The sequence below is a fragment of the Lates calcarifer genome, linkage group LG3, assembly GCF_001640805.2.
Source record: "Lates calcarifer isolate ASB-BC8 linkage group LG3, TLL_Latcal_v3, whole genome shotgun sequence".
Lineage (NCBI taxonomy): Eukaryota > Metazoa > Chordata > Actinopteri > Centropomidae > Lates > Lates calcarifer.
The window spans coordinates 13,725,658-13,752,972 of record NC_066835.1 but is presented as its reverse complement, the minus strand read 5'-3'; the positions used below and the strand labels follow the sequence as shown (position 1 = coordinate 13,752,972).

The following is a 27,315-nucleotide window of genomic DNA, read 5'->3' as shown; positions in this document are numbered from 1 at the left end:
TGGACTGTAAGAAAGTTTATGGAGTTGGGACCAGTGAACAGCTTTGAATCAGCTTTTGGAGGAGTACAGTGTACAGTGGGAGATTGTTTTTTCCTTCTCTTCTCTTTGACAGCGTAAATAGTAGTTACCTATAAGGGCTGTTTTGAGATCAGCTTCATAAACAGAAGTGGGAGGTGTCTTCAATGAATGGAAGGGACAGGATTAGCATATTAATAGTTTCTGGCTCCTCCTGCTCCCCCTGCAGCCCTCTCTTGAGCTCTCTCATTCCCCACTCAACTTTCTCTCTGTTGTGCTGCTCTGTCCTCCTTTTCCTCTCATTCAACTTGAAACAATTGCTGCATTTCTCTCTCACTCTGTCTCTCTCTCTGTCCCACTGTCTCTGTTTCCTTTGTTTTTATATCTCCCTCTTTTCTCTTACTTTCTGTTTCCAAGAGAAGAAGATAACTTTCTGTTTGTTTCTGTCTGAGCTCAGTAATTGTCTCTCCTTCTTTGTGACCGCTGACTGACTGAATATCCTTTTGGATCAAGACTGTACAAGCTAGATTTGGCTTTTAACTTTTGCCGGACAAGCGGTCCTCTCACCATCAGGGGAGCCCGAATCCTCTCCTGAGCGACAGTCGCCTCACACTTCCACGGCAACTGTGTAACTACGGAGTGCAGGCATGGAGCAGAAATCGGGCAAAAAACAAACAGAGTGTTGTCATCAGAGAGCGGCCGCAGAGGAGTAACTCAGGAGTGGACAGGAAAAGAGGAGGAGAGAAGTTTGTAGATGAGAGTAACTTTTATATCTCTGGGGATTTTTCTCGTCTTGTGCAACTGTGGATAACAGGAAAAGATTAAGAAGGCAAAACTTAACAGAGACGAAGAAGAAACTTTTTGGAGGAGAGGAATTTTAGTTTTTTTCATTTTCCCTGTTGATGTGTTTTCTGTAGCATCTTCACACTCTTCACAAAGTGTCAGTGGACCAGAAAATTGGCCTTTTTGAGGAGTTCTGCCTGTGGAAGTAATTGTTGGCTAACGAAGCTGTTGACAAAAATTGGAGACAAGGATTTCTGCCTTTGGAGACAGAGTGTGTCTGTGTCTGTGTGCAGTGTGTGTATTAGTGTTTGGATTATGTGAGTTTCGTCTTGTAGTTGTGTCAGGACCTTAGTGTGTTTATTTGTGTGACTTCGAGACTACACAAGAAGTTCACCGCGCGTGATGCGTGGTTGCGAAGCTGCGAGCTGTTTGTCTGTCCTCAGCACGGGCAGACACAGGGAAGGACAGACATGTGTTTCCATGGCGACAAGCGGCTGTAGCCCCTTCCCCATGTGTTGGGACAGAGGTATGAATGAAATTGCTGCGCATGCACACACACACACACACACACACACACAGACACACAGAAACACACTCAAGAAGCATGGAGCCCCTCCACAGAGTGACATCTGACTCCATGGGAACCGATTTGTTGTACTGCCAAAACTGCCGTTGCTCTGCAGAAGTTGTGTGTGTTTGTGTCTGTGTCTGTGTGTGTGTGTGTGTGTGTGTGTGTGTGTGTGTGTGTGTGTGTGGCAGGTTAAAGTGCTGAAAGCCAGCAGAGTGATTTGTCAACAAAAGTCATTACTACTTGAAATTGGCAGACTAACATGGGAGCACATTTTTATCTTACTGGGATATATCCCTCAGCAACTTTTCAGTCTTTCCTCTGAGTTATGTGTGTCTCTCTCTCTCAGGTGTAATTACTTGCTAGAACATATCAATTTTCCTTTAATGGAGGAGGCAGGACAAGCATAGGAAGATGGGGAAGCAGAAAAATAGAGAGTGAAAAGAGATCTCAGTATCTTTTACTACATGGTGTCAGGATTACAGCGGCTCAAATGAACAAAAATGCACACACACGTCTCTTACACTCAGCGGTGGTTCTTGTTGGCCATTCCCAGATAAAGTTTCCATGAAATTCCAGGAAGTGTGTCAATGTCGGGACTTCTTATTCAGGAAAAACGTCAGCCTGAGGGATGCATTGTCTTCTCTCTGTTACAGACACAAGTTCTCACATAATGAGCCTTGACCTGGACTGCACCTCTGTCTTTTTTATTTCTCTCTCAGGTGTCTTATTTGTTCAGTGTGTTTCATGTTGCTGAAGTATGTCACATCAGGAACAGACGTTTTTCTGTGCAAGGTTTATTTCAGGTTATGATAGGAGCAGTCAGTCTTCAGGTTTGAAATCACTGGACTAACTGGTTGAGCAGTTAATTGAGAAAATAATAGAAGGGGTTTGGAAGTTGAAGAGTTCACCTTTTTTCTGATTCAACTCAACTTCAACTTCATTTCTCTAACGTCTGATTTGCTCTCCTCTCGTCCCCAGAATATGACAGACACCTAGCAGCTGCAGTGTCAGCAGGGAAAACCATGGCGACGGCCTACCTGGACCCCAACCTGAATCATGCCCTCCTGGGAGGTGCCAAGTCACGGCTGAGCGCAGGGGGGTCGGACCGAACCATGGCTGGCTCCGTGGACAGGGTCCTCAAAGTCTTCCATCACTTTGAGACCAACACTGAGAACAGCTGCTGGTCATCCAATATCAGATATGGAGATGCAACTGATGTCAGGGTAAGAAGACACACGTATTGTATGTATAAGGGGGGACAAAATATTGGAGACACCTAAATCCAGTCCATAACAGCTCAAACTATGGCATCAAAAGTGCATAGAAGAAGTTCAAGATGGGTTTTATTTATTAATTTTTTTCTTTCTGTCATCAAATTCAAAAACCACCAATGAGTTAGACCGTCTCCATCTCTCATATATTTGGATTTTCCTACCCTGTCTGTGGCTCTCAGCCCCAAGACCATTTGTTCCAACTGAAGATGTAAATCCTAAAAATGGGTCACAACTATATATCTTCATTTTAAAAAAAAGAGTTCTCAATAACTTCCTAAAACAGCAAGGGGCTGTAGTTGTTTCCAAACATTACTCAAACAGGAATAATGTTCATTTGTTTAGGACTATTTTCAGCCACATTTGGTATTTTTGTGATTATTTAGAGCAGCAGGACAGTGTGGGTGGGATTGACTCATTGTAAATTACAGTGCAAGGATGTGGTTCATTAATGTATTTTTAATCACTTTTGGACAGCACACGAGGTCATTTGAATAAGATATATTAGGCTTTCGGTGATACAATACTTATTATTAAGATCCGTTCATTGCTGGTTTTACAGGTTCTGTTTTTTGATATTAGAATTCTACCAGAGACTCTTAAAGTCAATAACAACCTAAGAAACATCACCATGGCAACATTACACATCGAGCACAAACACAGTAAATTATGTACAGCAAGTCGACTAAGAAGACATTATAACCTTTAAAGTGTTGTGTTTGTGCAAGGCAATTGCATTGGATTTCACTCCATTGTGTAGACATGTTCATGATACTGCTTGCTATATGTTGCAGTTTACCCCTAGCAGTAGTTTTAAAGGTGGTTTTCTGCTGTTTGTCCTTAGCTCAAGGTCCTAGCTGTCTGCTCTACTAAAAGACACTCAGCACAATGAGAATATTTTGCTTGCAAATGCATATTACCTCAGGACACCATCTGTATGTGTGTGTGTGTGTGTGTACGTGCATGTACCAGTGTAGGTTAAAGGTTTACTTAGCAGTATGCTTTTAGATCCACTCCCATGACACAGAAACTACTTCGCAATGCTCAAACTTTAGTGGTCACACAGAATACGTCACAGCAAATATTCCTCTCCTCTCCTCTCCTCTCCTTCAGTATCTAGGTCAGACCCCCTAGCGTTTTACATGGCAACACACATGGTTCTCTGAGCATTATTGTGAGCGCGTGTATGATGTCTGTCAACTTGTTTGGGTGGGAACGTCATGTTAAATCGCTCCAAGTCACCTACACACATATACACACACACAGACAGACTGATGCCCTCGTTGACCTGATACAAAATGCCGGATATAAACATTAGTGCAGTTGGTGCTCTGACTTCTTCATAGACTTGCTAAATGTTTTTATCCACTGGGCATCTTTGTTTTATTTAAAAGTCTCCAAACATACATGTGTTGAGCCACTTCAACTAGGACAGTACCAGTGTAGATAAAGAGGGAAAGACTCTTTAATTCAGCCCAGTTTAGTCAAATATACCACAGTGTTGAGTCTCACAACAATTCAAAATGACATTTTTATTGCTTCTTATTTTAAATCTTAAAGTTTACCTAACCGTGCAGGGGAAGTGGTTAAAAAAAATCTGTAAATCACATAAAATTGTTGACTTTTTGTGTCCAGGGAATCATCCAGAAAATTCTGGACATTCACAAAGTGCGCTGGACGTCTTGTTTCGGCCTGCGTCTCAGCAACAGCCAGTCCAGAGACCAGGTGCACTGGCTTCATCCCGATATGGGCGTTTCCCACGTCAGAGAGAAATATGAACAGGCACGACCAAATGAGGAGTGGAGGTAAGAGAAGACAAGTGTTTGTGTATATACATCTATCAAATATCAAACATATTTTGTGTTATTTGTCTTTCATATATTGTCTGCTGTGATCTGTCTGATTTGTATCTATTTTAAGATTTGTCACTGTGTATGGATGGTCCAAAGATGTTTGCTTTTTGGAAATTAATAAAGTTATCTAACAACCTCAAAACGATATTAGCCAGTGTTGTAGGATGGGCTTTACCTGAGATTTTAGACAAAGTTTAGTCTTTAAGTTCACTTTAGATCCTGAGGCAGGTGCTTGAATGTCCTTAACAAGCACCTCTCTGAGAAAAGCTGTGAGGTTACACTTTATAAACAGTCCCCTCCCTTGGTTAGACATGACTTATCTGGCCTTGTAAATTCAATCGAAATTCAACAGCCTGTTCTATTGTACACCAAAGTAGCAGGAGTGATTTATTTCAAACAGCATCGTGTAAAACAATGTGATCCGTCTGCTGTGTGGTGATGGGAGGCCATGTGTGTGGTTGTGGTGCTTTGGCAGTTTGGATGTTAATGCACTGGTATATATTACGTTTTATTGTGGCACTCTTGGTGCTAATGCTATTGTGAGGTGGAAACCTTTTGCACTGTGGACATAAAGAGAGAAAGAACCAGATGCCTGCTTTATCGAACCAAGTCAACAACTCTCTCTGCCTGTGTGGGTCTTTGCTCTACTGATCTTCCAGCCGGTCTTATTTGCATTCTTGCATATTGTTTTTTTTTTTTCATCTCCTCCTTATGTCTGTCTCTCCCCTCTCCTTCTGCAGTCCTCTTTATTCTTCTACTGAGCATCATCGTTTTGACTTTTTTCTTGACATTTTAATCTTTAAAACTGTGTATATTCCAAACATCCAATCGTCTCCTTCTTTGTCCCCGCTGGCATTAGCTCACTACACACTGTTCTTTCTTATTATCGGCTCGACTGGATTATGTTTTAACTCATTCACAAAATTAATTAGTGGCACATTCTATGTGTTTAGCATTTAGTGTGAAGCTGGTAGCTCAGGCTGCCTGCCAAACATACCCAAAGCATATTTGCCACATTCCACAACTTCTTAAACTGAGTCATTTAAACGTTTTACCACATAAAAGACTTGTCCCAGCATTGTAGTAATATAGAAGCTTCAAGTCTCAGCTAGTGCCTGATTTTTGCTGTTTTAAGCTGTAAAACTCATATTGGTGCAGCTCTAACACATTCACTCTCCCCTTCTTCTTTTCCACCATAGGTATGAATTAAGGATCCGGTATCTTCCAAAGGGCTTTGTACAGCAGTTTACAGAAGACAAACCTACACTCAACTACTTCTACCACCAGGTACCCACACAGACATTTTATTTTCTACCAGCAGCCAGCACAGAGACATATGGCATTGCTAGTAAGTACTAGTAGTGTGTGTTTTCCTTTGGGTAATCTAGGTCAGTAGCACTGTGTTTGTGTTTGTGTGAGAGGTAGATGGTTTGCCATTTGTTTCTCTGGAGGACTAAACATTTTAATAAACATGTTTTGTTGTTTGTATTTGTGTCCTTCAGGTGAAGAATGACTACATGACAGAGATTGGGGATCAGGTGGAACAAGATGTAGCTCTCAAACTGGGCTGTCTAGAAATCAGGTGAGACATGGCTCACAGTACTGACCAGTGACTTGAGATCAGTGCTTTTGTTTCCACTGCACTGTGTCCATTTCTTCATGTGTTGGTGTGTATTTTCTTTTTCGATTTTGTTTGTCTCAAGTCGTAGTTAAAGAGACAGTTTGAGATGTTTTCTTCACCAGTGGACTTGCATTAGTGTTAAACAGTCTGTGTTTACCCTTGAGCGACACTGATAATTCTTGCCAATGTTTGTCAATGTTCATTAATCATTGAACAAAGCAACAGATATTTCTATTTCAACTTTAATTTCATCGTAGCGTGTCTTCTTTTCTGTGTACAAACAGGGAATACATTTAAATCCCTAGACATTTTGGTCAAACAAACAAACAAACAAACTTTTAATATTCCTTTAATGTGGGTTTGTCTGCAGTGAATGGAGCTGACCTTGCTCTCTCTCTCTCTCTCTCTCTCTCTCTCTCTCTCCCTCTCCCTCTCCCCTCTCTCTCTCTCTGTCCCACTGGTTTCAATTCCAGGAGGTTCTTCAAAGAGATGAGAGGAAACGCCCTGGATAAGAAGTCCAACTATGAACTACTGGAGTAAGTATTTTCTTCATGGGCAAAGCACGGCAGCAGCAAACACACCCAGTGTGGCTCCTCACTTTTTCTGCCACATGCTTTGTCTTACCTGGGAACATGTTATATAAATGCCACAAAAATAACTCAGTTTTTAGTACAGTGTAATCCTTTTCCTAGAAAAGTCTGGGAACATTTAAAAGTCTGGAACTGGTTCAGTTTTATTGTCGTCCAACTTTGATTTGTTACATGTACTAGTGTGAAAACAGTCTGCAGTCTAGCTCCAGTTATCATTTTCAACACTGCCTAAACCTTGACTTTGCTACTTGTATTCATTTCCATGTCCACTTATGTTGATTTTTTTGACTGGCTGCTCTGTCTTGTTTGCGGCATTTGTCCATCCACGAACAGCTCCCCGCTAGATGGATGTCTATGAAGACCATTAACAAACTCTGGCTCTAACGAGGCTTGGCTCTTAATGTGGTCTGATTCTAATGAGCTGCCCTTTTCCAGCGAAGTCTTTCTCTCTGTCCATCAGCTTAACGAGCTCTCCAATTAACTGAGAAGAATGCGCACTATCTTTCAGAGATCTCTTTGTCTCTCCTCTTCGTCCTCTCAGTCCATCTCTGTCTATCTCTGTCTATCTGTCTCTCTATGCGCTCATCCTCTATTTTTGTCTGTTTTCCTCCTGTGTTATTCCTCTCTTTGTTTTCTGTCTTTCCCTCGCCGCATCTCTCTGTTGATTGGAAAAAGATGTTGTGTCATGCATATTTTAAACCAACAAGAGAAGGAGAGCGAAAGTGCTGTCGGGGGTTTGATACACCAAGTTGACAGTTGGCCATCAGGGGTTGCTGGGCATGTGTTGAGCTTTCGTGGGTAAAAAAATTGCCAAGACATTCTGGGTACTGTTGGACACTGTTGGCTCCAGTCAGCCCTTAAGACATCAGTGACACACTTGTTTGTTCAGCTTAACAAATCAGTTATTTCACTAATTTATTTTCCCACTTTCACCCCTGCTTTTACTCTTTCAACAGCATTCATTTTACATGTCCACAATTTCAAAATTATTACAGAATCATTTCCTGGAAAGAGCTTTATAAATTGGCACTGCTGGCTGTAGCTGTCAGTAGTCCTCATGGTTTATGAGCAAATGCAAAACGTTGAATCAGTCGGCCTTTGTCAGCGCTTGTCCTCTGTAATGATAATAATAGTCTGAGACAGATATTTGACCTATGTTGGAGTCAACAGAAGGGAGAGGGGATGATGTAAGGCCTCAGCCTTTGCCGAACTCTCTCTTTGCTCTTTCTCTCCTCCTCCCCTTGTACTTGTCTTTTCTCTAGAGGAGTTTGAATCATTAGCTTGCTTCCTGTTTTAGCTCTGTTCATCTTTCTTTGTCTCTGTGGTCTCCCTCTTTGTACTCTTCCCTGCCTCTCTCCATCTCTCTTATTTCTGTTTTCGCTCAGCCCGCGTCTCTTAGGAAAAGATGAGTAGTGCTCTGGAGTCAGCACTTAGTCATAGCTTTCTGTTTCTGTTTTCTGTTGCTTGTCTTCAGTTGCCCGTCTGTCTCACTGCATCTGTCTGTAGCTGTTGTTAGTAATTTCTCAGCAGAGGAAAAAATAAGCTGTTGAGATCAGATAAAGACAGAAGTGCTTGCCGATTAACATTCCTCATTGTAATTTTAGCATAATAAACATGCTCCTCTCTGTCTCTCTTTACAGGAAAGATGTTGGTTTGAGGCGCTTTTTCCCAAAAGAACTGTTGGATTCAGTCAAGGTGAGAATAATGACTTAGATTTTTCATTCATTCACTTTCTCTTGAAATATTTGTGGAAGAATTCACTCACTAACAGGGTTCATGATCAAAACTTTGATGCCCTGACTGGGTGAGTAAGTAGTGCTCCCTCCACACTCAGCAGCTGCTATCATGGTGCTCCATCTGCCCCGCTGGAGTTGCTCAGTTACCACAAGAAACCAAAGCATGTGGTTTTATAGGCAGCTCCCTAGTACAAGTGGAGGCTCCTCTGAGCCAGTTTTTGAACTGTGTTGCTTGATGTGTTGTCAGACTCAGTCTGGTCTGGCTGGCAAAGTGTGAAGCAGTCCAAGACTCCCCAAGACTGAAATGAAATCTTAGCCAGTTTAGATGAATGGAGATGAGTAAGAGAGTGAATAGGAAAATAACACACTCTTACTAGAAAACCTACTGACATACTATATATAGATCAATGATGAATGTAGTTTTCAACGTTTCCCTTTCTGCAAGCTTTACTCTTAAAGGAACAGTTTGAATATTTTGAGAAATACCCGCATTTGCTTTCTTTCGGAGTTAGACAAAAAGAATGATATCACTCTCATGTCTGTCCAGCCTCTTAGCTTAGCTTAGCGTAGCATAAAGAATGAAAACAGGAGGAAACAGTTAGCCTAGCTGTGTCCGAAGGTAACAAAATCCGTCTACCAGCGGATTTTGAGTTGTGCTGAAATGTGTTTCACACAAATCTTCAGCACCCTGCATTCCTAGCTTTAATCAAATTGGTTAGGAGATAAATTGAAATATTAAATTAAGTGAGTCAGTTTGTTAGACTAGGGGCTTTGACATTTTTGGTTGTGCACGTTTATATGTGATGACTGGATGCGCTTGTTTAATGAACCGTGTCTGTGTCAGTGATAAATTTACGGCACGTGTTTGAGGGGAGGGTCTCAGTGTTTGTCTTTATATATATATATATGTGTGTGTGTCTATATGTGTGTGTCTGTGTGTGTGTGTGTGTGCGCACGTGAAAGAAAGGCACAGTGACCCGAAAAGGTCTAGATGTCAGCAGGCGGGCAGACAGATGCTCTGCAGAGGGAGAAAAACTGTGTGTGATGTGTGTGCGCGACCCTCAGGTCATGTTTAAACCCACTTTCTCTTTCCAACAATGAGGAGGGAGGAGGAGGCGACATTGTGTGTCTTCTTCACCCCCCCCTCCCTGACTGTGTCTGTTAAGCCCTGCTGACTCCCCCCTCATCAGCTGCCCATATACCTTCTTTACCCCTCTCCTCTCCTCTCCTCTCCTCCCCTCCTTTCTCTCATTTTCTGCTCCCTCTGCAGACATGACAACATATACTCCCCTGAGGCTCGTTTTATAAACCACGAAGATGCACACAATGACGCACATAACACACACATCCAGAAATTGGCAGATGTGACTTGATTATCGATGTCTGGGCTGATGTTGTAATTTAAGAATGGTTTATTTTTACATTTTTATTATATAAATAGATCATTTAGATGTATAGTATAGCATGTGATGACGCAAGTATACAAAAGGAAAATGAGTATTACTTACTTCTCAGATGGAAGAATGTGAAAATAAACATCTTTAAGGCCATTTTTCACTTGTAATTATGTATTTTGTATCGTAATGAGTCTTCAATAGACCAAACAGTTGATTAATTTATCAAGAACATAATCGACAGATCAGTCAGTAATGAAAACAATTCTTATTTGCAGCCCTGATGAGGTAATTGCGTCTCCGTATGAGTATTTCTTTGGTTCAGTTAAAAGCAGCTGCAATAATGTTAAGCTTTCTGACACATCTGCTGCTCTTTCTGTTGCACACATACGTGGATATGTATCAAAGTTGTGTGTGTCAGAGAAAGGGAGAGAGAGAGCACAGCTGTCATTTATGTTTCTGTCGGTCACTCTGGTGAAAGAGAATGGTAGTCATTTAATAGGATTATTCTCCCTCAATGGACTCAACTTCTCTCTTACACACACACACACACACAGACACACTCTAACCCCAGAGCAGATGGCTGTGGTAGTAAACAGTGACTGATGGTGGCTGTTATAAAGAGCAGGGTCTGTTCATTCATATCGACAGGCTGGGCACCAGGTTTAGTAAAACTGACCTTTAGTAGCTTTGGATGTCTGACTTTGATCAACCAGGTCCAGCTTGAGCTGAGGAGTCTGTTTCTCTTGTCAGAGCAATAACACACTGAATCACTCTCACACTTAATGAAAGCAAAGATTGGCACAATACTGTTAAATGATTCTGCACTGAGATTTATTGTAAATGTTTTCATAGATTTAATATACAAATGTATTGGTTATCTAGAAATTTAGTTTGAAAATGGAGAAATATCTGAGGAAAAATTGTGTCATGCATACCATGATCCAAATGCATTACCATCAATGAAATGTCTAAACAATGGTGAGGGGACTGTCTTACTATTTAAATTGAAGTTTTTTAATCTGCTGACTTTGGGATAAAGAGCAACAAGGATTACTAGGACAGTCTCCTCTGGCTTTTAATTGTTCCTAATTTAAATATTTGTTTAATGTTGGTTAAGGTTTGTTTATACAGTTTAAGCAGATTTTATCATAATTTATTTATATTTGGTTATGTATGTTTTGTAATGTTCTACTCATCACAGTGGATCTGGGTTGTGTGCAATACTAGTCTCTTATAAACCACCAGTGTTCTGTCTGCACATCAGCAGGAATAATGACTCAGTAACAGATAAATAATAATAATTATTCATCAATGGGAGGTTAGTGTCAGAAACTCAACCAGCAGAGCCAGAGCACGTGTCCAAGGCTAACGTGCTGACTGATGAGTTATTTCTCAACAATAATGATACTTATTATGAGTTTCAGTGGATCTTTGCTCTGCTGAAGAGTATCTGAAGAATAATCTCTTTTCTGTGATGAAGTAAATGTAATAATTTGTGATGGAAAGTTTTACCAGTAGAGGACACTTTGTCAGAACATAGTATTGGACCAAACGTCCAAATTACTTCCAGCCAGTGCAAAGCACAGCTGAGGAAACATAGTGACATAATACACACCATCACCATTCTACAGCTGTGAACAGACTGATGGATTTTACCAAAGTTAAAAAAAAATACTGTGTAAATGCTGTGACTGATCAGCCGAGCGGTCCAATTGTTGTTATAGTGAAGTGATAGCCACTCGCCATACTTCCTCTCAGGAAGGGTGGACACTTGGGACTGACAGTATCCCCTGTGTGTTTGTGTGTTTGTGTGTGTCTGTGTGGTTGGTGGAATTCTAGGAATTAATGATGATCCTATCAAGAGCACGAAGAACACACATGAGCGTGTACGCAGTATATTCTGTAATAATACTATATGTGTGTTATGACATCTGTTGAAATGACACACAGAAACTCACAGAGCTGAACACACTGGGGCATTGTAGATACGTGTGTGTGTGTGTGTTTGTAGATGTGGGTTTGTGAGGTTCTTGATTCCCTCAGGCTTAATGAGTAGACATCTGACAACAGGGCTCTGTAATGCTGAAATACAGTATAGATGAGATAAGGCTATCACTGTATTTACAATAAAAAAAAAAACAGCAATAGAAATAGATAGAAGCTGAACACAATAGATATTAAAAAAGAATTAAGACATAACTATCTTAATATGAATGAATGTGCCCCCGCCAAAAAAAAATTACACATTTTATTTAGATATTTAGACCAACCTGAAATTAGTCAGTAGCATTTTTGTTAGATTTGTTGTCAATAAATCAATGTAACTGACATTCTTTGTAATAATCATAGTTGTGAAACTGCTCATTTATTTTGTGCAGAATGACCTAAATGTGATGTACCACTCTACTGTAAATCTGCACATTTTTTAAGCCTGGTCTGTGCTGCACTAAATCGCCTCTAATCTTTATCTTAATCTATATGTGGAGTTATTTATATCTTGGGGCTCTCCGGACAATGGCTGTGCTTGTGTGAATGTGTGTGTTTCCACATTATGTACGGGGAAAGGGTCACAAAGGTCCTTTGTTAAATCCTCATATAAATCATGGTATTTTCAGATATACATCGGATATTGAGGATTATGTGCGCAATATTGTGCTTGTATGTGCATATGTGCATTTTGTATCTTTATGTCTGAAGCTGTAAAGTATAGAGAGGATTGTAAATGGCAGAATAATGTTCCTAGATGGATTTTCTTTCCCATCTGTCTCCTCTGTGGTGACATAACAGACCTAAAAAAAAATAAAATCAGGTCTGACAGTGATTGTAATGCCAGCAGGGAAAATGCAACTGTCACTCTGAAAACCTGTGACGGCACTTTGTGTGTGGTATATTGTGATCTAAGTTACTGTGTAGATGAATGGACAGACTCTTTGATGTTTAATTGAGTGGTAACTAACATCACCAATGTGTCTCTGCTAAGATATTGATCTGAACTTGGAGTGGCCCTACAATGAAGTGCTAAAGTCAATTTGATTGAAACCAGAGTGGACTATTAGTCAATCAATGTCTTCCTCTCTTAGTTTCTCTGTCACCATGTTCCCAAACTCTTACACCTCATCGTACACTTCCCTCTCCCAGCTGTAAAATCTGCTGCTGTATCAGCTTGATAACATTTAAATAAAATGACTTATTAATCTTTATTTCCTTCATCCTCTCTCTGTCTTTATTCTTTTCAGGCTAAAACTCTCCGTAAGTTGATCCAGCAGACGTTTAAGCAGGTAGCCAATCTCAACGACGAGCAGTGCATCCTGAAGTTCTTGGAGATACTTGCTCCAATCTACCGCTATGATAAGGAGTGCTTCAAATGTGCCCTCGGGGTAGGTTTCTTTAATTCTTGCCTCCACTTTACCCTGCCCTGATATACCATGAAAGCTCTGGTTAGTTGTGTTAGGTCGACCCCTGTTGTTAGCATCTGGTATTGCATGTATCAAGGATGTCATGGTACTCTGTCCCACAGAGTGTCTTACAGGCCTCTGATGCGTAAATGACATTTACTTATATTTATCTTCAACTCTTCTCCCCTCCCTTTCCCTCAAATGGTTATTCTGTCTCTCCCTTTCCAACTCCAAATCTCTTTTTCACTCGCCACAGTCCAGCTGGGTAATCCAGGTGGAGTTAGCTATCGGGCCAGAGGAAGGGATCAGCTACCTCACTGACAAGGGATCCACAGTGAGTTTTTCCAGGAACACATTGTTATAACACAGCCAGGGTTTATCAGCAGCTGGCTTCTACTGATAATGTTCTGCCAAACCAAGTGTTTTAAGGCCCACAGCAGGGAGCACTAACTTCAAGTGAAAGTACAGGCATTGTTTAATTTCTGGTCTTTTTGTTTTGTCTTTCTGTTTTTGTCCCCAGCCTACCCACCTAGCTAATTTTAACCAAGTTCAGTCAATCCAGTATTCGGCTACGGAGGAGAAGGACAGAAAAGGCATGCTACAGGTCAATGTAGCTGGAGCTGCTGAGGTACAACCAGTCTGTCCGTCTGCCCAACTGTCTCTCTGTATAAAGTATATGGATTCACTGTCTGCATGTGCTGAACATATTTTTTTAAAGGATAGCATTACAATTTGATGAGTTGTAATAACTCATTTACATTTTAGCCACCTGTTTTCCATTTTCATGTAGTTCCATTCATGTTGGGTGTTTTAACATAACAGGGGAGTACCCACTTCTCCCGCTTCTTTTTATGCATTGTGCTATGGTTTACCCTGCTTCACTCAGAGGTAGAGAATTTCTGCTGTGCCCATTCAAAAGAAGTGAGTGTCTTCTGTGATTTTTAGTATGGTGTGATGTGAAGGTAGAGATTTCAGCAGCAGTAGCCTGTCAAAAATGGAGAGAAAAAAGAGCACAGTCACAACAATGGTGTGTGCTGTGGTTAAACTTGGACCCTGGTGTGATTATGCTGATCCTTGTGGAAAAAATTATGTTTCTGTTGATGGAAATGTACATTTATGTTCAAAAATGATGAGCCTAAAAGAGGCTCTTAATCTTTAATTCTGAGTTGCTTACAGCAAAACCATTTGGTGTCAAAGGTTTGTCAGACTCTTGGCCTTATAGTAGGACAATGATATGGACAGAGCAATGCAAGGTACACCAAGTTCTCTCACTCTCTGGAGGCATTTGTGTTGATATTGTATTAGTCCTGATGACCACTCTGGCCTCTAGTGGACTCTGAAGAACCATAAGTTGTGCCCATTAAGGTGATTAGCTCTATTACTTAGCCCTCTGTGTGTGACTGAGACTGACAAAGAGATTATCTGGGTTTCCATGTATAGACTGCATATAATGGTTCTAATCACAGAGGAATGGTTTCATAACACCTGCTGCTGTACGAGTGGAGTCTTTATGGTATTGAATTGACTTACACACACCCACTATGTGTGAGAGAGAGGAGATTTCCCCTGATGTAAGGAGCAGCTGGAAACCCCCACTGTGCTCTTACGCATAAGAGTGTGCGTGTGTCTTTTGAGATAATGGCTCTTTGTAACAGGCCCTCCACTGTGTGTGTGTGTGTGTGTGTGTGTGTGTGTGTGTGTGTGCGCGCCTGCACAGCCTCTCACAGTTACAACAGCGTCACTTACCATGGCAGAGAACTTGGCTGACTTGATTGATGGTTACTGTCGGCTCATCTCCATGGAAACTCATTCCTTCATTGTCAGAGTTCAGAAAGGTATGAAGCTGTAGTTTCCTCCTTTTTGCTCAGCTCCTCAGAAAAAAATAGCATAGATGAACATAATTTAAAAAAAAACCATGAGCTCTACATTTTAATGTTGACAGTGACAATTAACAGCTACAGCAATTATGTTTATGCCATTGATAACATGTTATAAACTCCTGTTTGAAGTCTTGTATGTTCACTGTTCTCCATAATTATCATTCTGATGCTGATGATGTGTGTTTTTGTCCTCTAGAGGGAGAGAGAGCTCTGCCTTCCATCCCAAAGTAAGTACCAGTCCCATTCTTAGTTTTGTTACAGTAAAAAAACCAAAATAATCCAAAGCATTTTTTTGGTCAGAGGTGTAATTAAACAGATTTGTTGTTTGTTGACTGTGTGAGGTAATTTTTGTCAGAATACTAGTCCTGTACTAGTCCTTTTTTTTATGCCAACACCAATGGTAATAGTTATTCAGTCAATGATCATGTGTGTTTTAAAGCTTTAGTACAGCTGATAGCAGGTCAGCCACCTCGTCATTACCTGAGAAATCCTTGACATCAGAGTTCCTCTGAAAACAAAAGGGCTGGAGTTACTACCCTGTTTAAGAAGAATATTAAATCAGGCGTATGGACTCTCAGGGCAGTGTCAGTTTCAACAACTATGTTTAGACACAGGCACTTTCCAGAGAGGCTGTTATTGCTGCAATATAAGTTAGAATATATGTAGTTCCTGTTTTCCAGAACAAGCCACTTTGACGTTTCTATTAGGAAACTTCTTGTGATAGCATTCTTACAGTGTCATTTTATGCTTGTTCTGCTCAGTACTATGGTTTGAATGCATCTTCTCAACTCATGCTGGTAGAGATCAATTGGGCTGTTTATGTTTATGTTTATGTGGGGCTATTTATTTTTCTGTACTATGTAGATGCATAAATAAATCAAAACCAAAAAGGCCCCACAACCACCCAAATACTATTTAGCTGTAATGCAACCCTTTTTACTAAAAGCTAATGTGAGTGTTGCATCAGAAAATCTAAACTGGGAAAACCAAATATATTCAGTGTTTTCCTCCAGAATGAGCCTTTTTTTTTTTTTTTAAGGATTTTTGGCAGCGGGCCTCAGAGCTCATTGTGTTTGTTTATCTGTGACCGTAGCAGCCTTGGGCGTTGGTGTGTCCACCTTTCACTGTCAACTGCTCAGATTCAGAAACTTTTTGCTTACTTTTAGTCATTTCAACTGAAGTCTCCCTCTTCGTTTTTCTTCCTCTCTGTGTCCGTCTCTGGTCAAATAAGGAGATAAGTTTAGGAGCCAAATATTTTCCACTTAGGGTTTTTAAACACTCTGGTAGTCTCCTCCTCTTTCTCTCAGCCTCTCACTCTGACTTTCTCTCTCTCTCTTTGCCCTCTGCCTTTCTTTTTCTCTCTGCCCGTTGTGGTCTGTGATGTAAAGATAGTAGTAGAGCTCAGATGACACAGACAGAGAGAGACCACGGCAATAGGCAGAGAGATAATTGAAACAGTACGTGTTAGTTTACAGATAGTGATAGCAGTATTTCCTTTTTCCATCCTGGGGAGCCCTGAATGTGGAGAACAGTTTCCACTGTTTATTCTTTATAGGAAATCTGATGCTGAAAATTGCTGAAATGTTTTGATTGAACATTGGTATGTTTATTTAGTTTTACCTGAGTGTTAACCTCTTTTACTGTTGTGTGGGTCTTGGCTAATTTACCATACTCTCCCGTTTTTCCCTTTTTTCTAGAGTGTCTAACAATGAGAAGAAGTTAGAGGCAGTCAGGAGTGGAGTAAGAACGATCTCTGTCTCAGGTAAGATAAAGAAATCATACACGCAGACTAACAAATTGACTTGTTTAGGGGTGAGATGAACACAGTGTCAGCTGCTTTGTCTACAACTATTGTCTTTTCTTTCTGTCTTTCCATTTCCTCCAACATCTGTTTTTTCTCTTCGTCATTTTTTTCCTCTTCTCATCTCTCATTGTTTTCTCCTCTGTTGGGACTGCCTCTCCCTCTCTCTCTCTCTTCATCCCATCCTCTCTGTTCCTTAATTTCTTTTGTTTACTTCCTCTTCTCCCCCCTCGGTCTCTCTCACATCTCCTCCCTCTGCACTCCCTCGCATCCATTCACTCTTTTTTTTTTTCTTCCTCTCACACTCTGGTTGTCTTTCAACCCCACCCCTTCCTCATTGGCTGAAGACCTAGTGACATCGACACCTCCTAAGCCAACCAAGGCGCGGCGTTTCCTCCTCCCCTTTGTCTTCTGTTCAGATTCGCCACCCAATGGTATCCTCAGCTCTCACTGGACAGTTAGTAGGGGAGCGTATCCACAAAATTGTGATGTGGCGGAATAAAAACACATCATGTTTTTTGGGTAACTCTGCGCACAGATCCCATCCAGAAAAGTCTCAGAGAAGCCACGTAAAACTTATTTTGGCTTCCTTGATCAATTTATATCACTTATTTGTTTCAGAAAAATAATACCCACTCAAAATATTGGCACAAATTTGGCAGCTTTTTTTTTCCTTCAGATTTTTTATGTAAAATTCAGATGGTTTTGTGGATTAGTTACTGAATCCAATCATTTTTAAGGATGCTCTCTTCTACTATACTGTCTTTGTCCTAACCGCTTGGTTGCTTTGACTAATTCAGTCTTACACGAAGGAGCAAACACAATTTAACCACAATAACTGGTTGTGTGTTGCTGCATATAACCAAACCAGTGCTCATTAAAATGACTGGGACGCAAATGAAAAAGACTCTGAGGGATATCTCCTGTAAAACCTGGGGTTTGTGTGTGTTTTTGATGCACTAGTAATTGTTTTTCTTTGCATATGCGACCAGATCTTTAACCTACCTGCTGACAAAGGCTGCTAAAAATTGATATTTTTTTATTTGCCTCCTTGTGAGATGTGACTGGAAGTAGCCACAGAGTAAAATGTTTCTCTCAAGTCTCCCTTCAGCACATGCCTCGCTGTTGAGGTCACAGTTTGGTTATTTTTAATCATTATTTTCAGTGTTTTATGTCAGTTAATTCAAAGAGGCAGAGCTTTATTCGTGGCAGGGTGGCCAAGTGGTTAGAGATCGTTCTTCCATTAAAAGATTTGGGTTCAACCACCAAGTATCTGCCCTGTTAAAGTGTCTCTGAGCAACCACCAGCTCAAGATTGTTGTTCTGTAGCTAAGGAAGATGACACCAAAACTGTTTCTGTTTTAGAAAAAAATAATGTTCATGATAGCGTAAACACATAAAAGTTATGAGGCATTGTGCTTTACCAAAATTCACACCATCTATATACGTGTCCCACAGTAAGGTTGACATTTTAAGTGGGTCAGAGCATGTCCTCGTGTCTCCATCTGTGGCTTTGGCAGCTCGCAGGACTGCTCAGAGAGTGGATCTGGACAGCAGCTGGTTTGTTGTTAAAACGCTAACAAAGGATCCAGACTTTTTCTTCTGGAGGCTCTAAACGTGACACACAGGCATGGTTGACATACGACTTTTAAAATCTCACATTTTACTTTGAACTACGCTGAGTCCATTGAGCTGACTGTATCTTTATCATTTATTCCACATCAATAGTCACTTTACAAAGAGCATCAGTGGTCATGCTAAAAGTGTAGCCTCAAAAATGAACAAAAATGATCAAAACTCTCCTTCAGGATCTTGAGCTTCTTAAGATGCTCTAAGCCTCCCTCCTCCTAAGAGGGTGGGAGGCAGTTAACCCACAACCATTTGCAAAAGCATTTTAAATAATGATGCTTTTGGGGAGACATAACTAGTGCTGAGGATCCAACCCTGCTCACACACAGGGTATCTGCAATTCTCAAAAAGCTTTTAAAAAATCATTTAATTCAGATATACCTGAGACTGTTTTATCCCTTGCATTCAAATGAACTGATCATCATCCATCCCTCCATTTTCTGATGATTATCCAGGTCCTGGTTGTATTAATTTAATGAATTATATCATTAGAAATTATTGTTATATACTGTTGAGAAATACTGAAATTATGTGATTTAATAATAGGTAATTTTAGTCCATTTTCACTTTAATACTATGGTGCAACAGGTATTAAATTTCTGTCTGTGCGGTTTTTAATAATTCTTAAATTTAAAGCATACTGGAGTGTAAACACTGCCTTACATATTGCTGCTGTTTCCTTGCACTCATTTCATTTTGCTGCACAACATTAATGGAAGTTGTTAACTCAGCTTTTCACCAGAGATATTTTGGATCTTGACTAACTGCTCGCTGAGTGTTTAACTTTGCAGATTCTGCTACATCTCCCGTGTTATTTCAAGGCTTTTCATGCTCTAACCTCTCCTCTCTCTTCTCTCCTCTGTTCTGCCTCCTGCTTTTTTCTCTCGCTCCTCCTCCTCCTCCTCTGCTGTCCCGTTTCCTGCATGCTCTCCTGGACCCTGCAGAAGATCTTAGTGGGGATGGTAAAGTTTTGCTGTTGTTTATCAGTCTCTCTGTTGTTCCTTCTTTCTTGTCCTGCTCCACCGACACACTGCACCCTCCTGGGAAAGGGTAGTGTGTGTGTGTTGGTGTGTGTGGGTTGATGTTTATGCATGCGTTTCTCCTTCTTTAACAATAGCTCTGTGTGTTTGTGCTCTATTATGTAAATGTAGTGCGAGTTAGATGATATAAAACGATTCAGAATGTAGTGATTATGTAGTTAAAAGTGTTGTTCCTCATGTTTCAGTGATTGGAAACATGAAGAAATCACCAGTAGCTTTAATGGGTTTGATCTGTTAGAGTGGCTTACTATTTTTTCATATTGTGTTTTAAGATGGTTTTTTTTTTTGCGTCTGTCTCTATTTGTGATTATTTTGAAAATGGATAACCATTATGTTACCACTAAAATTGAAGTATGTCTGATTTTAACCACAAGATGAACACAAAAAAGCAGAATTTGTAAATTAAGTGGTATTCCTCTTTAAGGGAACTTCTCCAAACCTTTCTCTCTGTGCACACACGCGCACGTGCACACACACACACACCACACACACACACACACAGAAAGACAGCTACACACATGCAAAATCATGCACACGTGTACTCACATACATTCATGTGCACACAGAGTGGAGTAGGGAGAGGTTTGCTGGATTCGAGAACGGGTGCATTCCTGGCTATAATGGGCTAACTAGATCTCTCTCTCTCACACACAGACACACACACACACACATTTTCCCCACTGAAAGCAGAAAGAGACAGAGTTAGACCAGTCAAACTTAGAAAACATTGATTCTTCAGAACAAATCTCAAACCACAAGGTACTGACTATACAGCAATGGACCTCACAGTACAAACTATCAGTGTAAGCTGCAGATTTCAAGGCAACAAATAATTTCAAAAAGATCTGGAAAATCAGCTGGAAACATTTGGTTAAGGCTCATATGGAAATGCTGATAAGCCTGGCTGTGGGGGGAAGAAAAATTAAACTGTGTTTTATCAAATAAATAATGACTGATGAAAACCACCTTTTACTAATGTCATGTTGTTCATGATCAGTCTATCAAGTTAAATTTTAGTAGCAGCAAAACAAACTAGGCAGAGCTGTTGTTTTTATTCCAACTCTTGTTTTTTGAGGAACAGGCTTTCATTTCCTCTCATGTGAACTATAAATCAAAAACAGCAGTGGTTTAGTAAAAGTCATGCCTGTTTGATTAAAAGTTTACACTTTTTCCAACCACTTCTGTTATTGGCTACTGTACATGTAAAGTATGTAGCAGTAATAATAGCTAGAACTTAAGCTAACAGTGTTTCATTCATCTTGCCCTTAAAGGAGTAGTTGGATATTTTGGGAAATAGATGAGTAGATTGGAACATCGACACCACTTTCATGTCTGTCACGTCTGTAAATATGAAACTACAGCCAGTAGCCAGTTAGCTTAGCTTAGCATAAATACTGGGAGCAGAGGGAAACGGCTAACCTGGCTCTATTTAAAGACTGATCAAGATATAACATGTTTCGCTTTAGCTATTTTAACCTGTAGACAGAGCCAGGCTAGTTGTTTTCCTTCGTGTCCAGTGTTTGTGCTAAGCTAAGCTAACTGCTTCCTGGTTTAATTGAATCAAAGTCCTCATCTAAGTCTCAGCAAGTGAGTGAAAAAAAGCACACTTATAAAAATGCTGAACTATTGATTTAGGCACTAATATAATAATAGTGAGCTATTTACAGTCTCATTTGCATTGGTAGATATCCAGTGTTTTATTTTTTAATCAGCCTCCTTTACATTAACAGCTATACAGCTGGCCAGTAGTGCTTTCCACAGCTTATCCTACATGGCAAGTTGTAGGAAAATCTCTTGAGAAAATCAGCCACAGGCTTAAGAAAAGGATTTCTGATAAATTTGGGGACACGTTCCCACAGAGCCTGATAAATCCCAAGCAGAGCTGTGAGGGGAGTGTTTAGGATGGCAGATGTTTGACTCTCGTTTCCAACAGCTGAGTCTGCACACTGATTTTATTTTAAACACCACCATCTGGTCAGGATAGACATGGTCCATCTTTGCCTCTTTTTTTTCCTGCTGGCTCTTCTCTCTTCTTCCCCGTGTCTCTCTGTCTGATTTTACACAGATTTGATCCTAAATGCTACCATCTGCTTACATGGCTAGACGCTAGACACACTATCTCTTTCTCCTCTCTGTGTCTCTCTATCTCTTTCTGTTTTACTCTTCTGTCCTGTTTTCTGTTTCGTTTTCTACTTGACTCTCTTAAACTCTCTCCTTTCTGTCTTTGTTTCCATCACCACCACAGCTACTCCCTGCACCCCAGCTGCTCTCACACAGACAGATATGCACAACACATGCTCAGCTGACATTCTCCGCCAAGTGTGTGTGTGTGTGAGAGAGAGAGAAAGAGAGAGGGAGAGGAGCTACGTGGGTGTTGCTTTGGGCAGGAGTTGTCGAAACAGAGTTCGTTTTAAGAGTTAGCTGCTTTATTTTAAAGTTTTTTGCGCAGTTTTGTTTTTTCGTGCGCATGTGTTTGACTGTATCAGGGACCCTTCGTACCATAGTAGATGGTAAATTGAGCAACGTGCACAATTGTTTTGTTTGTGTATTTATGTTATTTTAGACAAATGCCTGTGTGTGTTTTTTCTGATCGCTTGTGTGTGTGTATAATGTTACAGAGACCGATGACTATGCAGAGATAGTTGATGAAGAGGACACATACACCATGCCCTCCAGTAAGTAACCCATTCCCTCTCGTCTTTCAGCCTCATCTACCAACTAAAATATTTGTACTAAAGGAGTCGGCTTCTGTTGCACTGGCACAAGAGGACTATGAAGTAACTGTTTCACTGTTATTCTTCTGTCAAATGCTCATGCTCTCAAACAAACATTAATTTCGTTCTGCTAGCTAATGAAATGAGTGTGGTGTGAGTGTTTTCCAAGAAACACACTCACATAAGGAGCTGGAGAAGTTGCATTAGACTGCATTAGGTAGCAGCTAATCAAATTCAGGCCAGTTTCTCTGCCTTATATAAACAGTAGAGACCCTGGCTGGAGGTCACAGAGCTAGTAGTAGAGATAGTCTATACATGTGGTTCATAGAGGGACATTACATCTGTCAAATACATTCACATGTTAGTAAAAGCCCCTGAATGTGCTGGTAAGTTTGGCTACAGCCTTGTTAATAATGGTGGTCTCAGCCCTGTGTTCCAATATTTTGTAAGTAGATGTTTTGGCCTGTGCAGTTTACTCATGTATTTGACTGTGGGGCCAACTTTGAAAATGGACTGTGTTCCTCTTTCCTCCCACAGTCTTTTTCTATCTTTCCCCGTCTTGCTATATTTGTCCAGCTTTATTTCTTTGTCTCTTTCGCTTGGCTTTTTTTGTTCTCTAAGCAGACTTCCGACATATTTTCCTTCTCCGTGACTGAGCTTGTCCGTGTGTTCATGTCACACTCTCTGCTCTATGTATAAAATGAAGCAGTATAACAGTAACAGCTTTAAAACAGGTCTATCTCTTAATCATTCTCTGTCAGTATCAGTTCAGTTTTTTCATTCATTCACTTATTTATTGAATAAACATTTGATAAGGAATTAAATGGGTCAGTTGCCTTTGTCTCTATATGTGCGCATTTGTGTTTTCTGAGCTATTTTCAATCTTAAAGCAGCTGTCTGGCTCTCCCCCTCTCTTCATCTCTCTTTCTTCCTCTTTCTCCCATCGCCAACACAGTGAGCTATGGAGTAGTTTGAAGGTAAAATTGCCTGCCTCTGTCTCATTCTGTCCTACCAAAATGCCTTGATTTTTCAAGTTTCTTTTCATTTATGTTTTTCTTTGCCGGGCACTTGTATAAATTATAGGAACAGATTTGCGTCATTTTCCTGCCCCATTAAAACTTTATTTATTTATTTTTATTCCATTAAAACAATACCCATTGATTTACATGAGTTACTGGCTTTTTTAGTAGTTGGGAACCAGTGTAGGATGTTTTATTTCACCATTAGTACCTGGCAAAGAAAAATACAAAGACTCAAGGTCTACTCTAATATCCAGTTTGTTGTTGACTTGTGGTCGTTGGTGTTTTTGTAGACTGCAGTTCATTTGGGTCTGGTGTTGGAATGAAAGAGAGGGCCAATCCATGAACAATGCAATTATTTTATTAATCCTTAAATCAGAATTGGGAAACAAGTTAAACCATCTCACAATAATTTGCATTGTTTGTTGGCTTGGTTCTCATGTCACCATCATGTTGGTTGTGACATTTTTATGCCTTTACTGTGATTTAGTATTATGGTTATGTTTTGTTTTTGTTTTGTTTTTTTCTTTTTCCTGAGTTCTCTGTGGGTTCTTTTCGTTTGAAGCAGTTATTAATTTCCTGCAAGTGAATAGCAGTGTGGATTGATTGCAGTAAATCTCCATGTAAAGGAATGTTGCTTTGGTTATACTCTTGGCGTTTGTGATTTTACTGTGTTTATCTTTTAGTTCAGTCAAGTAGCTAACTTCATGGATGATCGATCTCCTGCATAAAACTCAATTTTTTGCCCATTTTTGCTATAGTTGGTTGGCAGCTGACATTAATGCACCGCTGAAGGAAATGTTTCATAACCTTCTCTGCAAGGCAGAAATATTGATAACACATAAATGTCAAAGTGAAAATGTGGAAGCTTGTGGATGTCAGTTGCAAAACAAAACCATTAATTTGAATTCTTTTGGACATATTCACCAAGTATAAATAGTTTATTCAAAATCAGACTTCAGATCCAGATCCAGGTATCAGTTTATGTCTGTCTGTCACAGATCCAGGCACAGGCCTTCTTGATGTTTACATGTAGAGAGTGCTCCAGGTTTTTTTCTCAATTAATAATCTTATTCAGAAGTATGTGTTTATGTGCAGTCCTCTTGTCTATGTCAGTACAGGGTGAAACAGAAATGAAAATGGGACTCTGGTGTGCATGTAAACACAGCATTTATGGTCTTTACATTTTCCTGTTAAATGGGTTTACTGTATGTTGGTATGTTTGTTTGGCAGTGTGCATGTTAAGTCAAGGTTTGTGTAGTTTGAGGTGTTTGGGGAAGAGAATTTACTCTGGATTTACATACCTGTGGTTACAGTGTATTTGCATAAATTACATATTAATGGTTTATTTTAGTACAGCCCTATTACCAGTGGATGGGGTTTACCAAAAAGGACAATATTAATTTGACTGCTAGAAAATTTGAAATAATTTTCAAGTATCTTAAAACTTTTAACTATTTTCTCTCTTAAGTAACATTTACCTGATACCATCCAAATTGTCTTGTCCTGGTAAGCCCCGTCCGTGTGGTCTAAGAGAGAAGCATGTGAAAAGTGATGGGTCCTTCCAGTGTTTCCAGTGTATGGAAAACAGCAGGTGAATGTTACTCTTTCTACTTCTTTTTCTTTTCTTTCTCCTCCTCCTTACCTCTCTCAGCGCGGGACTATGAAATCCAGAGGGACAGGATAGAGTTAGGTCGCTGCATTGGAGAGGGTCAGTTTGGAGATGTGCACCAAGGAGTTTATAACAGCCCGGTATGTAGACATGCACATACAAACATTCAATTAAACGTATCAAATGCACACCAATAAATAACTAGACAGTTTTGTTATCTGACAGTCATCTCATTATCCTGCTGAAACGAACCATTAAAATGAAAAATTTTATATATTCTCAAGTGTGCATTTTAGCAATAAGTGTAAATATCAGATTATCTGTATCCATATCTCTCACAGCATTGTATCACTACTAATCCGCTAACTTGTGCGCTGTGTGTGTGTGCAGGACAAACCGGCTCTACCTGTCGCCATTAAGACCTGTAAGAACTGTACCTCAGACAGTGTCAGAGAAAAGTTCCTACAGGAAGCATGTAAGACCACACTGTGTATTTTTAGTGTGTGAGAGTGTGTGTATTGACTTACAAAAAACTATGACTCATTTCTCACATGCTGAGGTTTATACGTGTGAATGAGTGTGTGGTTGCACTTTCTCTGCAGTGACAATGCGTCAGTTTGACCACCCTCACATTGTCAAGCTGATCGGAGTGATCACAGAGAACCCGGTGTGGATCATCATGGAGCTCTGCACTCTCGGAGAGGTACGCTTGAGGCTCTGTGTGCTCTTTGTGCAGAAGAAAGTTTGTTACACCTCTTGTCGGTACATGAAGGAAGCTGTGTGTGGGACATGCATCGATATCACTATCAGTAGTGTTTCATCTTCCTCCCTCTCTTTGTCTGTCCACAGTTGCGTTCATTCCTTCAGGTGAGGAAGTACAGTCTGGACCTGGCCACTCTCATTCTTTTTGCCTACCAAGCGGGTTTGCCTATCTGGAGAGCAAACGCTTTGTACACAGGTAAACATACACAAGCATGCACACACAAAAGATTAGATAGACTCTGATTTAAGAAGAGTCTTGGCTCAGATTATGTGTTGCATTGGATTCACATTATTTTTATTACCAGAGATCATATAAAGATTTTTACTAGACACTCACTCAGGCACTCATCATTTTGCATCATCACTGGCAAGTGCAGTGTTGCATAAGTGTAACGTTCACATCCATCAAAAACATTGCATCATGGGACGCTACGTTTGTGGTTCTGTTGTGTGAATGTTTGAGGGCAACACATGCTGCATAGATTTTATATTTAAAATTCACTCAAAATAAAGTGATGTAAATATGGAATCTTTTTCAAACACAGCACATCTCTCGTCTTCTTAATGGATACTTAGCATCAAAGAAATGACAGTAAACAACTATGACACAGCTGTTTTTGCCTCGTAGGGACATCGCAGCCCGTAATGTGCTGGTCTCCTCGGTCGACTGTGTGCAGACTTTGTCTGTCACGATACATGGAGGACAGCTCTTACTACAAAGTAATGAAACACCTGCACACTAAAACCCACACACACATCAATACAGCTTTGTTCTGACATATAACATCGATTCATTAATATTTCAAATGGATTCAAGACGGTTTTTAATGTCCTAACCTTCCCCTTTGGTATATGTTTACCACCTAAACACTACAGACAGACATTGGTTTGTTTCATGCTGTTGGTTAAGAGAAGTGAGCGGTGCTGACCTGAGACCAGTCTGTGTTTCAGTTTTGTGTGCCATTGCCAGTCTTTTCTCTAGTTGGTTGTACTTGTACCACCATACTGGTGACATCAGGCTACCAGTTTTTAGTTCCTTCTCATTTTCTAACCTTCTAATTGGTGGATGCAAAATTGACCATTAATTCAATTAAGTTACAGATTTATTTTATCTATAAAAAACGCTCTGTAGTCTAGATAATCTTGAATCTGACAGACAACTTGTAGTGAACTATATCTCTCTTTGTTTCAGCTTCTAAAGGTAAACTTCCTATCAAGTGGATGGCACCTGAATCTATCAACTTCAGAAGATTCACCTCTGCCAGTGATGTCTGGATGTTTGGTGAGTTACCGGAAAAATGTTTTTACAGTCCATCATCTGTGAAACAGTCTTTCACCACACTATTTCATCCAGAGCTGCCTATATCTAGGGTATGTAGAGTTGTTTCTGAGTGTCTTTGTCTGACAGTTGTGTTTTTGTCAGTCACTTTCTGTCTTAAACAAAATCTGCCTGTTTGTGTCTGCATCTCTGCAGGTGTGTGCATGTGGGAGATCTTGATGTACGGCATCAAGCCCTTCCAGGGGGTGAAGAACAACGACGTGATTGGCAGGATAGAGAACGGTGAGCGACTGGCTATGCCTCCTCAGTGCCCGCCCACCCTCTACAGTTTGATGACCAAGTTTGGTC

The 27,315-nt window shown here is 40.3% G+C and overlaps 1 protein-coding gene across 46 annotated transcripts in view; it reads left to right on the top strand.

Annotated features, from left to right (window-relative positions):
* Positions 1 to 323: 323 nt before the first annotated feature.
* Positions 324 to 27,315, top strand: part of ptk2aa (protein tyrosine kinase 2aa) — a 64,542-nt gene continuing 37,550 nt past the window's right edge. For 2 of the 46 annotated variants that reach the window (XM_051067178.1, XM_051067142.1), the window contains exons 1-16: positions 326 to 1,324; positions 2,348 to 2,592; positions 4,276 to 4,445; positions 5,693 to 5,780; positions 5,996 to 6,075; positions 6,588 to 6,650; positions 8,345 to 8,399; positions 13,074 to 13,214; positions 13,489 to 13,566; positions 13,753 to 13,860; positions 14,950 to 15,067; positions 15,309 to 15,339; positions 16,810 to 16,874; positions 17,261 to 17,347; positions 19,486 to 19,503; positions 22,200 to 22,256. In XM_051067178.1, coding sequence (XP_050923135.1) covers positions 1,201 to 1,324; positions 2,348 to 2,592; positions 4,276 to 4,445; positions 5,693 to 5,780; positions 5,996 to 6,075; positions 6,588 to 6,650; positions 8,345 to 8,399; positions 13,074 to 13,214; positions 13,489 to 13,566; positions 13,753 to 13,860; positions 14,950 to 15,067; positions 15,309 to 15,339; positions 16,810 to 16,874; positions 17,261 to 17,347; positions 19,486 to 19,503; positions 22,200 to 22,256 — 1,528 coding nt within the window. In that variant the 5' untranslated portion in view covers positions 326 to 1,200. Of the gene's footprint in view, positions 1,325 to 2,347; positions 2,593 to 4,275; positions 4,446 to 5,692; positions 5,781 to 5,995; positions 6,076 to 6,587; positions 6,651 to 8,344; positions 8,400 to 13,073; positions 13,215 to 13,488; positions 13,567 to 13,752; positions 13,861 to 14,949; positions 15,068 to 15,308; positions 15,340 to 16,469; positions 16,713 to 16,809; positions 16,875 to 17,260; positions 17,348 to 19,485; positions 19,504 to 21,856; positions 22,092 to 22,199; positions 22,257 to 24,968; positions 25,067 to 25,316; positions 25,402 to 25,528; positions 25,630 to 27,315 lie in introns of those variants that run through there. The other 44 variants (XM_051067197.1, XM_051067220.1, XM_051067199.1 and 41 more) reach the window with 36 other exon arrangements.